Consider the following 13,884-nt stretch of genomic DNA (forward strand, 5'->3'; position numbering starts at 1 on the left):
TAAGTAATTGGGCATGCAACAACAAAACAACATAGAAAACAAAAAAAAATTTTAAAAGTCCAAGATAGCAATTCTTAATCTGAGAGTTTAAAAAAATGAAAGGGAAAAAAGCATTGAATTGATAAATAAAATGAGGGGAAAGGAACAATAATGAAGTTGTTGAACCATTCATTAGTCTGATTTTAATAAGAGAGAAAAACCAATCAGAAATGGGGGGGATCATTAAAGAAAATTATTAATGATTTTCCCCAATCATATGCTAACAAAACTTACAGTTTAATGATATGGATGAATCTCTACAAAATATAAAGATTAACAGAACAAGAAATAGAAAAATTTAAAGCTTACCTCCAAAAACCCCCCAATTTGAACTATAGTAGAGGTTAGAACTACTATTAAAGGGCTCTGTAACTTACTCAACCTGAGGCTTTCATACATTTCATAAGGGTTTTTTTCCTTCATCCTTTGAACTCTTTAATGTATATACCTAGTAGCAGTATCTCCTGGTCAGAGTACGGTCAGTGATTTGGAAGAAATGGTTCAAAATTGCATGCAGATTAGTTGAACGAATTCATAGTTCCCACAAAGTGTATTAGTGTACCTATCCTCTCATTGCACTTTCTACAGTTCCATTTTCCCTATTTTGCGAATCCTTACAACTTTGGCCTTTGTTGCTCAGCTTAGTCTCCCTGCTTTAATGGTGTGATTTGCCTGCTCTGTAATGACTCCTAGCTGCCACTGAAATGGTCTGGAGGTAGCAGTTTTAAACTCTGACCCAGATATCTGAAAAGGAAAGGACTTTTTTAGAGAAGGTTTTGTCTAAATATGTGCATCATTACAGTCTTGCTCTGATGCCTGATAATGGTGTGGAAGGGAATCTGGCTTCTTGAAATCTACACCAGAAGAGAAAAATCTCTGGCAGTTTCTTTCATGACAAAAAGACATTGCTTTTTACTTAATTTATTAATTCTTTTTCTTTTATTTCATTCTATCTGGTTATCTAATTTTTCTCCTTGTTTTTTCCTCACAGTTAAGTAGTCAAGTAGAAATTCTTTTCTTCTCCCCTTCATCTAGTTTTGTTAGTTTTTAATTTCATTTTCTGTACCTTTTTCTAAAAATGATTTCTTTCTGTCATTCTCTTCATCATTCTCTTACTTTTCTGTCTACTCCAGACTTTTGTTTTTTTGATTGATGGCATTTATACTTATTCGTTCCTTCTTTAGCTTCTGTATTCTTCATAGAATTGTTGTTGTGTCTGTCCTTCATTTTCGAAGAGGACCATAGCATCAGGGAAATGAGGACATGACTTGCAGTTGACTTTGATTTGAGTGAGAGAGGGCTGTGTAAGTTCACCAACCTCACTTTCTCTTCCAGAGCCATCTGGATCCAGTGACCAGATATTCATCAAGATGACTGGAGATGGCCCTGGATGCAGTGGGAGGCTCTGACCCTTTTAGGCTAAGGCCATTTCAGGCATTCCCTTAGAGTGAGATAATGCCCATTCAGTGAATAGGCCTCTTTAAGAAGTGAGTCAAGGGATGGTACCTGTAATTAGAGAAAAAGAAAAAAAATCAAGCTGAGGTGGAGAAGACCCTTAAAGTTGCAGTTCCAAAGAGAAACAGTTATCATTGACATTCACCCTAAGCCAGGAGGGCCCAAAATACAGCCATTAAATGAAGGTTGGGCAAGGACCTATTGTGGTCCAGTCTATGAGCTTCAGAGTAAACTGGGATTAAGTTTTTTGTGAAAGAGAGAGAGAGAGAGAGAGAGAGAGAGAGAGAGAGAGAGAGAGGAGAGAGGGAGAGAGGGAGGGAAAGAGGAAGGAAGGAAGGAAAGAAAGAAGGAAAGAGATCTAAAGTTTCTAGGGTACCCATTTGCTGTAGGTGTGGCTTTAATGCCAAGGCTTTGATGTTGGGTTGAAATAAGACATTTGCAAGTCAATGAACATTTTAAGCAAAGGAGTTTATTTTATCCTGACACAACAAGAATAAGCAACAAGAACACTTCGTTTCTCTGGACACATACCCTGCCTTGTTTCTACCTGGAAACACGTCTGGTCAATATGTAATCAAGGTTTGGCACCTAGCATGGTCAATAGGCACCCACCTGAGGCACCAGTTCTGAGAGGCCTAGACTCTCAGAAGCTAAAGTTTTTATGCCCCTATATCAAGGGTCAGTAACCTGTGGCCATAAGGCCTTTTGTGGCCCTCTAGGTCCTCAAGTGTGGCATTTTAAATCCAAACTTCACAGAACAAATTTACTTAATAAAAGGATATATTCTGCAAAATTTGGACACAGTCAAAAGGCTGCACCTGAGGACCCAGAAGGCAACATGTGGCCTCGAGGCTGCAGATTCCCCACCCTTGCTAGATGATCAGGAAGCTATGTTAGGGAAGCTGAGGGACATTAGGCCCCAAGAGTAACTTTGTCTTCTTTCAGATAAAAATCCCTTTTTGTGGGAGGAAAGATGCTGTGCCAAGGAAATGCTGGTCCTCTCACACTATTTTAAGTTTCCTCCTTTAAACACTTTCCATCTTATTGCCTTATAGATCTTACCTGCTGGCCCTCTTTTTCTGTTATCCTTCGCTCTTAGATATACCAATTTCTGCAGGTAATAGAGAATATAGACTTATTGCCCCATGGTATTATATCGTCTGTATGCATCCTCTTTTTCTCATATGTATATATGTATAAGTTTTTCTACTCTACCAATTATTTCCATTGTTATGGGCCATAAAATCTGCTTTTACAGTTTTTATTTTGGGAATCCACAGGGTCCTTTGCCTCATCAGGAATTAATTCATTTTCTTTTGTCTTATAGTATTTATTCATAGATTATCAAATGAGGTAACATTTGAGGTAAAGCTTTTAGCACAATGCCTGGCACATAATGGGCTATGAATAAATGCTTGTTCTCTCCCAGCTTCCCTAGATGTCTGAATTGATTAAAAGATGTATAGGTCATTTCTTTTTCTTACTATTATCTTCCCTGTTGGTTTATCTGCTTGTACCCAAGGTCTTTAACTTCTTCTGTAATATTTGGTAATTTCAGGTTTTTTCCCATATATTCTACTTTCATGCTTCTTATGCTTTGATGATGGTTTCCCGGGGGCTGGATCTCAAAACTGTCTCAGCCTCCTACCATGTTAAGCAATTCACATTTCACCAACCTTAGTTTCCGCCCCAAGTGACTTCTGGGGGACAGAACTAGTCATAACTACATATCAGTCCCCATTTTTTCCATGCCAAATGGATCCACACACATGTAAGCATCTTGGCCCAGGTCCCTTTGTTCTTCATCCTATGAGTTAGCACTCATAGGATTGCAGCATAGAACATTGCCACACTGTCATCCCAACCAGTACAGGCTTTTGGCTGTCAGTAGTCTAGAGGGAGGCAAGGGTAGAGTTGAACTCTATTGCCAGTCCTTGGTAGGCTTGTGTAGCTTTGCCAGAACATGGTGAGCCCTGATGGAGTGGGTGCTGAGTGAGCCTGTTAGGGATAACAGATTAGCCTTCTCTGCTTTTAGTTCATCAGGTTATCTTGTTCAGTTTCTTGATGTTTCCAACCCAGAGATCACTGCAATTGCTATCTCTTGCTTATTCTGTTTTTGAGAGGTTCAAGAGTTCAACATGATTGGAAAAATTGTCTAGTCCTCCATCTTGTTCACATCACTAGGAAAACATTGAATGTGGTCCCATTAGCAAGCGGTCTGCTTTTTTGATGATAAGCTTAACTAAATACAGAGAGACACACTACAATTAGGATTCACTATGTAGTGAATTTGGCCATGATAGTCAAAGAAAAATACAAAAATGATCCTCAGTTTCCCCCTTCCACCTTCTGCTTTTGCAGTAATGTTAGAATATTGGCAAAGTAGTAGTGATAAGAGTAGTTAAGAATCATAGATTTTAGTCTACATATAAACATTAATTTAACTATTGCTCTAAATGTGTGATACTTGACCAGTGAATGGCTATACTGTTGGAAGAACTAAAACTTATTAATCTTGGCATTCACACTAAAAATGGAAGCAGAAAACAAAATGAAGTTGAAGCTAAAAGAGAGGTTGGCTAATAGGTTCTCCTTGGAGGTGAAAATTGGCAGAATGGTTTAAGCAACAAGAAATATATCATGGGAAACTATCATCCCAAATTGCAATGCTTGTGATTAACATTTATTAAAATAAAATTTCCATGTTGACAATAAAAAGTTTATATAAATCAATATATTTTTTAACGTATGAAGATGTAGAATAATTCTCTGAGGAAATCAATAAGATCCTCCAAATTAAATCAATATATATATTTTAATTCTTCATTCTATACAAATGTGGAGATAGAGGAAAATGGTAAACTGTATATTATAATATATATGATTATCATATATTATAATATAATATATGTCTGTGTATGTATGTGTATATCTACATGTGTGTAGATATACACACATACATATATATGCATATATACATATGCATATATACATATCTATATCTATAGGCTTAGGATTAAGAAATGAAAGAGACCAAAAGCTTAACACAGTGACCTCAGATCTATATATTATAAATACATTCTTTTTTTTTGCAGGGGGGAAGGCAGGGCAATTGGAGTTAAGTGACTTGCCCAAGGTCACACAACTAGTAAGTGTGTCAAGTGTCTGAGGCTGGATTTGAACTCGGGTCCTCCTGACTCCAGGGCTGGTGCTCTACTCACTGCACCACCAAACTGCTCCTATAAATACATTCTTAAAAAAAAATCAAGAGGCACTCAATATGGAAAGCACCAAGTAACAAAAGTGAATTTGACTATATCTTTGACAAGAAATGACTGACAACCAATGTTCCTGAATCAGCTATCTATCTACATTCAGATCATCAACAAAGAGGAGGGATAGAAATAAAAACAAGTTAGCCCCAACTTGACCTGTTTAAACTAGCTATTGTATTAAACAAGCAAAATAGGAAAATAGATAAAAGAACAGATATTAATACTGACAACTACCATTTGCTAAAGATATTTAATTAATATAAAGTAAATGCCACATCACAGAAAGTCTAAATGCCACCTTAGGAAACCTTGAAATCCTTGTTAAATGGAGAGATGAATTAGTTTAGTGACTATCCTCCAAAAAAGTGTTTTCCATATAGGTGTGAAGATCATTTAAGGTTTCATGAAAAATGTAACAAAAGATATACCTTTGTTTGACAACTCTGATTACACATCAAATGAGGCATAGGAAGAATAAGAAGACTACACTCTATGTACGTAGGGATTTATTCTTTGAATAAAGCACAATACTTGGCACATAGTAGGCACTTAATTGATTTATTGATTTGTCATACTAAGGAGTATGTCCAGCACATAGTAAAAATAGAAGAGGGATTCCCTAAAGACAGTGAGCTTCTCTAGATGGCTATAAGATGACATTGTATTGATTGTATCAAGTCCCAAACCATGTAAAGCCTCCTAAATGAGGTCCATATCACTCAGAAGAGTATAATCATCCAAAGATGAATGTTATACTTTTGTATGTGACTTATTTTAATTTTTTTCAATTAACAAGCATTTTCTTTCATACCCTCCTTACCTGCCCCCACCTTTGAAAAGACATTTACTCAAATGTCATAGCAAGAACAGCAGTTACAAAGCATTTTCCAAAAAAAAAATTTTACTCTCCTCCAAGCAAATATGTAAAGATTCATAGAATCAAGAGAGAAATTGGGTACAAACTTAAAGAAGATAGTAATAAGACACATGTTTAGGGAACAGGTGTAGCCAAAGCACCTTACAAGTCTGAGATACAAGGGCTTTGACAGTCTTTCTTTCTCTGGAGAATCCTCATGAAGTTCTCTGAAGGACATAGCATTTCCACTAGATGAGTGGTTCACCCACCCAGTCAAATCACTTAGCCATTAGGTTCTTCACAGGGCCTAGAATTTCTGCTGAACAGGTTGGACTTGCTCATAGATGAATAGCTGCACTTTTCTAGCCTCTGTAGTATATTCTCTGTGCATTATACTGCCCTTTCTGGAGCTCTTTCTTTTTGTATTGCTCTTTCAGCCAAGGACAGCAAACCTTAGCCTAAAATTAACATAATTCTTCCCAGTTTGACTTCCTTTGGGCCTTGACTCTGATGTTTGTCATCTCCACATAAGAGGTAAGAGAAGTCTAGGAGCTCCTGTTTGACAATTTTTACTGGTGCAGAACAGTTTTATTTTATGAAGGACCCTGCCCTTACTCATGGTGAAGAAACCGTTTACCTTTCCAATATTCTTTTTTTGTTTTTTGTTTTTTGGCAGGGCAATTGGGGTTAAGTGACTTGCCCAAGGTCACACAGGTAGTACATGTGTCAAGTGTCTGAGGCCAGATTTGAACTCAGGTCCTCCTGACTCCAGGGCCAGTGCTCCACTCACTGCACCACCTAGCTGCCCCCTTTCCAATATTCTAAGTGACTGAGGACAAAGGTATGGAGTCTTTGGCCCAGAGCAAATTCATTGTCTTTGTTGGCCTTTTCATATGGAGTTGAGGTATTCAACTTGCAGACCCCTTACTAGGCATGTAATAGACTTTCTTTTAAAAGACTTTATGTTTCTGTCTTTGCCCTTCCCAACTTTCAGTTTTCTTAAGTCTCAAGGGAGCACACCTTTACTTACAAATCTACAAAATTTGTCAATTTTGCCCATGCTTGCAATTATTTTTCTGTTAAACTTTTTTTCCTTTGTCTTAACATGATTTTCAAAACAGTTGATTGGACTTTCTATAGAATAACTCAAATCTGAACTCAAAGATATCTGAAAACATCCTAGATATGTACTTCACTACCATTTGAACTCAAAGTTTAAGACCATTCTATACATAGGTGACATATTTGTGCAACAATATTCCCAAGTTTATGGGGGAAATATTTACTATTTTTACTATGCCAACTTAGTAACTGCCTTTGTGAAAGATTTTACTGACTGCCTGTTTAATGGAGAGTATTGTGGTATGGGCTTGTGAACTATTGAATAAGGAATGTAGACAAACCCTATAGACTCTGTAGACAAACAGGGTAAAGCAGCAACCACCTTCTGTAGGTCCATCCTGCGAAAACAAGGACAAGTTGGAGAAGTAGTCCAGAGGGGGTGCTATATAATATATATAATAGCTTATACAATACAGCACTTTGAGGTTTACAAAGTGCTTTTTTCTTACTTGAGCCTCACAACAACCCTGTAGTACAACTATTATGTCTATTTTATAGATAAGGAAAACTGAGGCTAAACGATGTTTGACAGCTAGAAAGTTTTACTTCACTTCAAGTCCAGCACAATACCACCTAGCTACCCCATTCATACATAAAACAACTGTTAATAATGAACACTGATTCATTAGACATCCTCCAAAGGCTGTATCTCAGACAAGTATATTAAGAATTTTGTTTATTAAAAAAAAATTCAGCAGCAAGATTATGATCTAAAAAGGAAGAGCACATCATATTGCTATATGGAGTCATAAAATTTAGACCTAGGACCTTAGAGATCATCTAATCCAACCCCATCATTTTATAGTTAAGGGAAATGACACAAAGAAATAATGTTTCTCTAGTGAAGAAAGCTGTTGTATTCCCAAAATCCCTTCCTGGTTGAGTGAATTATCTTCAGTGATTTCTTTGGCTACCAAGAAGAAACTAATCTAGCATGCAAATGTGTAGTCCAGGACCAATGTAGCCTTTTAAGGCTGACAGAACAAGCTGCTGTCTACACAATTAATTTTTTTTTTCTGTGCTTGCTTCTACCCAGAGTGAAACTAAATTAGGTGGTACACTTGGGGAAACTATAAGCTGATTTTCCTCACCTTATAGCTTCAGTGGAAAGCTTAAGGATTTTATTCAAAATAACAAGAATCCAAAGAACACATAAAAATTCTGTCCTTACTACTATCTCTGCCTTTTGAAATTGAAGAGCTGTCAACAACATTTAGACATGACTAAGCCGTTGTCTCTCTGCCTCATTTTCTTTAACTGTAAATGATTAGATTGCATTAGATAATTTCTAAGGTCCCAGCTCTAAATTCTATGACCCTTAGACATAGTCCATCTTTGACATTTAAAAAAAAAACAGCGATATCCAACATCAACAATAAATATCGCCCTCCAAATTCCCTTTATATGGAAGATTATCATTGGCTTCAAATACATTTTCTAATATTACCATCACTCCCCCATAGCCATTCTTGTACATTAAGACACACACATATAATTTATTTTACATACATAGAAATATATACACATACGTACATATATGTATGTATGTAAATTTTCCTTGACACAGTAGTGAGTTCCCCATCACTAAAGTTTTCAAGTGGAGACCAGATGACCCCTTTGTTGTAGATGGATATTATAGAAGAAATTCAGGTATTCATTGACCTTGACTTGATTGACCTTGATTCTATAAAACTGCTAACCTATCTGTAGCATGTAGAGAGATAGCATATATATTTTAAAATTCCCTCAAAAATGCAGAATCCCATAAAATACAAACATTAAGAAGAAAGAAACAATAGTATACAATGTTACAATGTCTTTTAGGTTATTCTTAATTGTTCTTATGGATTCTAAGTAGAACCAACCTAATGTTTTTAGTCCTTTTGTTTATAACCAACTTAGCATATTTCTTTGTAGATTATGTAGATATGTTTGCAATAGTTACAGAGATATTTGATCTGCCTTATCTTTTCTTAAGATGCTCTATATGTTAGCTGTAATGATTCATTTGAAAAATGGGGTTTTAAATACATGTCATAGGATCTCATCTGGTGAATATAGAACCATATACTGCCAGAGCAGGAAGAGACTGTAGGGATCAGCTCTCTTAATATTCTTTACAAATGGGAACTGAGATGTAGAAGGTGAAGAGAGAAGTTTGGTAAGGTCATACGGATAATAAAACTGGGATTAGAGCCCAGGGCTCCTGATTTCTAGTCAATTGTGTTTTTCATTTGTGCATGTAATCTCAAACTATGACTCTAGGTTAGAATTTTCATTCAATGAACTAGAAAAGGCTAATTGCTTTCCTTTCTTTTTTTACTTTTCTCAGGATTTTTTTTTCACTGCCTTAAAGTGCCACTGTGGGGAGGGGGAAGAAGAGGTATGGTACAACTCAACTCTGAAGGGAAAGAGGCATAAGGACACTTTTCATAATAAGTTAGGAAGATACACTGTTTTTTCTATTAATTAGCAAACCTTCTTCATTTAGTTAAAGTCCATAACTCAAAAACAAAAGCACGGCTGAACCAAAGACACATTCTACCTAAACACTTAAAGTCTTACTTGGAAACTAAGCAATTTTTAAAATGTTTTATTTATGATAACTCTATTTTTGTTTTCTATTAGAGAAAATTCTAGCAAATTTTCTTTAGTTTCTAGTTTTCTGTAGTTAACTGCTTTCCCTGCACCTTTTCCTATCACCACTTTAGACCAACCAAGTGCCAATGGAGTGGCTCTTCCCAACCATAGAGACTTAGAATGCTACTGTTTGTATTTTTTCCCTCCCATAAAAAGAAACTGGATTTGTCTCTTTCCTTCCCCTTTAGCTTTTAACAAACTAATGCAACCAAATTATTTATTTATAAGTTTAAACATATATAATTTAAATATAAAAATTGTCAAAAGATGTTTGCCTATTTTGTTCTCTGTACTTCGTTCTGGAAGAGAACCATGACATCAGGAAGGTGATGCCATGACTTGCAAATTAATTAGACTGAAGTGAGTGATGGCTGTGCAAAGTCACCAGCCTCACTCTGCTCTGTAGCCATCTGGGTCCAGTGGCAAGATATAGATCAGGACAACTGGAGATGGCCCTGGATGCAATAGGAGGCCTTGGCCTTTATAAGCTAAGGTCTTTCCCAGGTCTCAGTTTGTTTGAGGCAATGCCTATTCAGTGATTAAGGCTAGGTAAAAAATGAGGCAAAGAAAGTCTTCTTTTATCTAGTCAAAAAAAAATCAATCTGGGAGGGGAAGACCCTCAGGGTTTCTGGCCAAAACAGAAACAATTGCTATTTCCGCTTACTCTGAGCCAACACAGCCCAAACAATGACCAAGCGAGGCTTGGGCTGGGAATTATCTTGGCCTGTCACTGAGAACCAGAGTGATTTGGGTTTAAGGCATGGTCCTTAAAAGAAATCTAGCCCCTAGACCCCAAAATACCTTGCAAGGTTTCAGCAATCGAAATTTATATTCCTTTGGGCAGAGCACCCACAGGTAATTCTTGCTGTCCCTTATCCCAATGTAGAGCCATTTATTGGAGTCAGAAAACCTGGGGTCAAATCTTGGCCCTGCTGCATCCTTTCTGGATGACACTAGGTAGGTCATTTTATCTCTTTGGACCTCATCTGAGTTTCCTCATGTGAGATCTTTCCAAAAACTAAGAGCAGAATGCATATCTCATCAGGACAAATATAAGAGAGAGCTCATGTTGATCTCTCCCCGTTCTTTTCAGGAAAGTGTTTCATTTTAATTCAACAAACAGTTATTAAGTAACTGTGTGAGACACCAAACTAGGCAGTCTGCCTGCTAGGATTTTCTTTTAATGGGTTACATATTAAATATTAACTTTTAATTTTTATGACTTCTGAAAGCATTTTCAGGAGTTGGTGTCAGATTTCTTTTTCATCTGTACCCATTTTAGAACTGCATGATCAAATCAATAAATATTTATTGAGCATCTACTACATACAAAGCTCTATGTTAGGTTGAGAATAGAAATCATTGAAATTTAACAAACATTTATAAAGCATATACTGTGTGAAGGTGCTTGTGCTAGTTTCTGGGAGTGATTAAATAAGGCAATGACACCTATTCTTATCAAACTTACAGTCTAAGAGGGCAGTATGATATATACCCAAATAACTATAATATATAATTTTACATGATAAGTGAATACTAGGGATATATAAACAAAGTGTTTTGTGAGGAGGAATTCATTACCTACTGCAAGAAATCAGGAAATGCCCCCTCATCACAGATGAGGTCCAAAGTTTTCTACCCATCAAAAATATGAGTTATTAAAAAAGAGTTTGTTTTATTTCATTACTAGCAGCTTTGATTTGGGCTCCTGAATGTCTGTGACTAGAACTGCAGATTCAAGGAGCTGAGATAGGAGAGTTGATGGCTTACTGTACCATCTATACCACTATACCAAAATAATCCTACTACTTCTCCCTAAGAGATTCCCTATTACATTCTTCAACAAACTTTTTCTTCTGTCTTTAAGCTTTCCATGCCACTCCATGCCTCACCCATCTGGCTGTCTCATCTACCTCACCTCATCCTTCACCAGAAAAATTGAGACCACATGCTGAAAGTTCCTTCTCTGTCTTAGTTTCTTACCTTGGTTCTTCTCAATCTCTTTTGTTGAATCTTATCAATGTCACTCCCATGAACAGTGAATGTAACCTGAGGTCCTGTCCCAGACCTTCTCTTTTCTCTGTATTTTCTCTTAGTGACCTCATGGGCTCAATTATCATATCTATGCAAATGATTCCTAGATATATTTATCTAGCCTTCTTTTCTCTCCTGAGTTCCAATCCCACATCACCATGTCCCACAGGAGTCTTAAACTCAACCTAATCAAAACAGAACTTTTTTTCTTTTCCTTCTACCCTTTCCCCCTTCTGAACTTGCCTATTACTCAGAGGTACCAACTTCGCAGGTAAAGTGAGTCACCCAATAGATTCACTAAGTCAGTGTGATGTCTACTTTCCTCAACTCCTATCATGCACTCCATATATCCAGTCAGTTGCCAAATCTTCTAATTTATTTCTCTATAGCATCCCTCCTAAATGTCCCCTTCTCTCTACTCACACAGCCACCACCCTCTTTGTAGTAGCCTTCTACCCAGCTTCTCTCTTCCCAGTCCAATCCAGCTGCCAAAAGTGGTTTTTCTAAGGTATAAATCACACTCTACTCAGTAAACCTAGTCATACCCTATTACTTCCAGGATTAAATATAAAGACCTTTGTGTAGCCTTCAAATTTCTTTATAACCTGGCCCCTTCTAATCATCTCACATTCTAACCTCCTACATCTAGTCATGCTGGCCCCCTTGCTATTCCTTGCACTCAGCACCCAATATCTGTGCCTTTGCACTGGCTGTTCTCTTCTGAAATGCTCTCCTTCCCAACTTCTAAGTCTTAGAGTCCCTGGGTTCTATCCACCTCCTAAGAAGCTTTTGCTGCTTTTCTCCCCTCTAAGGTTACTTTCCATCTACTCTGTTTTTATCTTGCATCTACTGATTTATGTATTTTGTCTCCTCCATTAGACTAGAGGCTCCTTAATGTTAGGGACTGTTTTTTTTTTTCACTTTTATTTGTATTCCCAGAACTTAGCTATGTATTTATTATGTTCTGGCACATAGTAAGCACTTAATAAATGCTCGTTAACTGATTGACTATGTTTTCTATGTTCTGTTTATTAAGACAAGAGAGTATGTAATAAATTTTAGAATTGTTTCTCTTAAAAGTAGCTGAAATATGAAAAGTTACAATGGTTACAGGGCTAAGCTAGTTTTCTGGAGAATTTTATTTTGTAACCTCATCAGGTCCTGCTACTGGTTTTCCTGTTGGCAATAAGACTCCTTACCACAAATTTTTCTAAGACAACATATTTCTTGAGCTGTTTGTGCCAGTGTTTGTGACTACCCTGTTAGTTTCTATTTGATTTCTCTTATGGTGTGTACAATTAGCCCTCAAAATCCTTTTGGTCCTTTTCAACCAGAAAGCCAAAGTATAACCTGTTTTCCTAATTGTTTCTACCCTTTCTTTCCCTCCAGAATGGCTACAATCTGTTCAAGCCACCATGATCCTTTCCATTATATTCAGTGTCCTTTCATTGTTCCTGTTCTTCTGCCAGCTTTTTACTCTCACCAAGGGTGGACGATTTTATATCACTGGAATCTTCCAGATCTTCTCTGGTAAGTCATTTCTATAGCAAGACAGGTGGAATAGCGGGAAGAAGGTTGATGGGTCAGAAGAGAAGACATAGGGCATACAGATACCCATTGATTTATGGAATACATTGAATATCATTGATACAATGATCTTTGGAATGTGAGGGTGGAGGAATGCCCTGTTTATTTCTTTAGAAAGTGAAGACAGAATCTGGGAAGGAGATTCTGAGAAAGGCAAACTTAGAAAAATGGTTCTTTTAAGCCTGGACATTAAAGTACTTTCCTGGTCACTGCCCTATTCTAAGTAATTAGCCACTTACTCTTCAGAACGGAAGAGACTGTAGATTTATTTGTTCTTATCTCAGCTAGAACTTTGTTTCATAGAATCTGTTCTTGTGTAAAATCTGATCTGTTGAGCCAGGCATGACATGTTAGTTGTATTAATCCTAGGTATCCTTGCATAATATTATATATTATTATGCATATTATACATGATATTATACAAGGACACCTAGGGAACTGGGATCCCTTCTGCATAGAATAAAGAATACCTACCCTCCCACACACACACCCCAAAATGGACTCTAGAGTAGAGCAGGGGTAAGTAACCAGAGAAGGGTAACCAGGATAGTGAGTCGACTGGGGACCATGCCAAGTGAAAGTGAAAGAAACTGGTATTTTTATCCTATAGAAAAAAAAAACTAAGAAGGAACATGATAACTATCTTTTTAAAAAAAAACTTGAATAACTTTCATGTAGAAGAGATAAGCAACTTAATAGAATCATATTCATTCACCAGTTAGATAACAAGCATTTATTAAACACTACATGCTAGACACTGTGCTAAGCTTGAAGAATACAAAGAAAAGCAAAAGATAGTCCCTGCTCTCAGGAAGTTCACAGAACATGTGCAAGCAAGATACATACAAGATTAATAATAATAATAATAACAATATA

General features: G+C 36.8%; 1 protein-coding gene across 2 annotated transcripts in view; it reads left to right on the forward strand.

Moving 5' to 3' along the window:
• Positions 1-13,884, forward strand: part of PMP22 (peripheral myelin protein 22) — a 51,216-nt gene that overhangs the window by 22,736 nt on the left and 14,596 nt on the right. For both annotated transcript variants that reach the window (XM_036766177.1, XM_036766178.1), the window contains one exon: positions 12,811-12,951. In XM_036766177.1, the coding sequence (XP_036622072.1) occupies positions 12,811-12,951 (141 nt within the window). The remainder of the gene's footprint in view (positions 1-12,810; positions 12,952-13,884) is intronic.

The sequence above is a fragment of the Trichosurus vulpecula genome, chromosome 7 (assembly GCF_011100635.1).
Source record: "Trichosurus vulpecula isolate mTriVul1 chromosome 7, mTriVul1.pri, whole genome shotgun sequence".
Lineage (NCBI taxonomy): Eukaryota > Metazoa > Chordata > Mammalia > Diprotodontia > Phalangeridae > Trichosurus > Trichosurus vulpecula.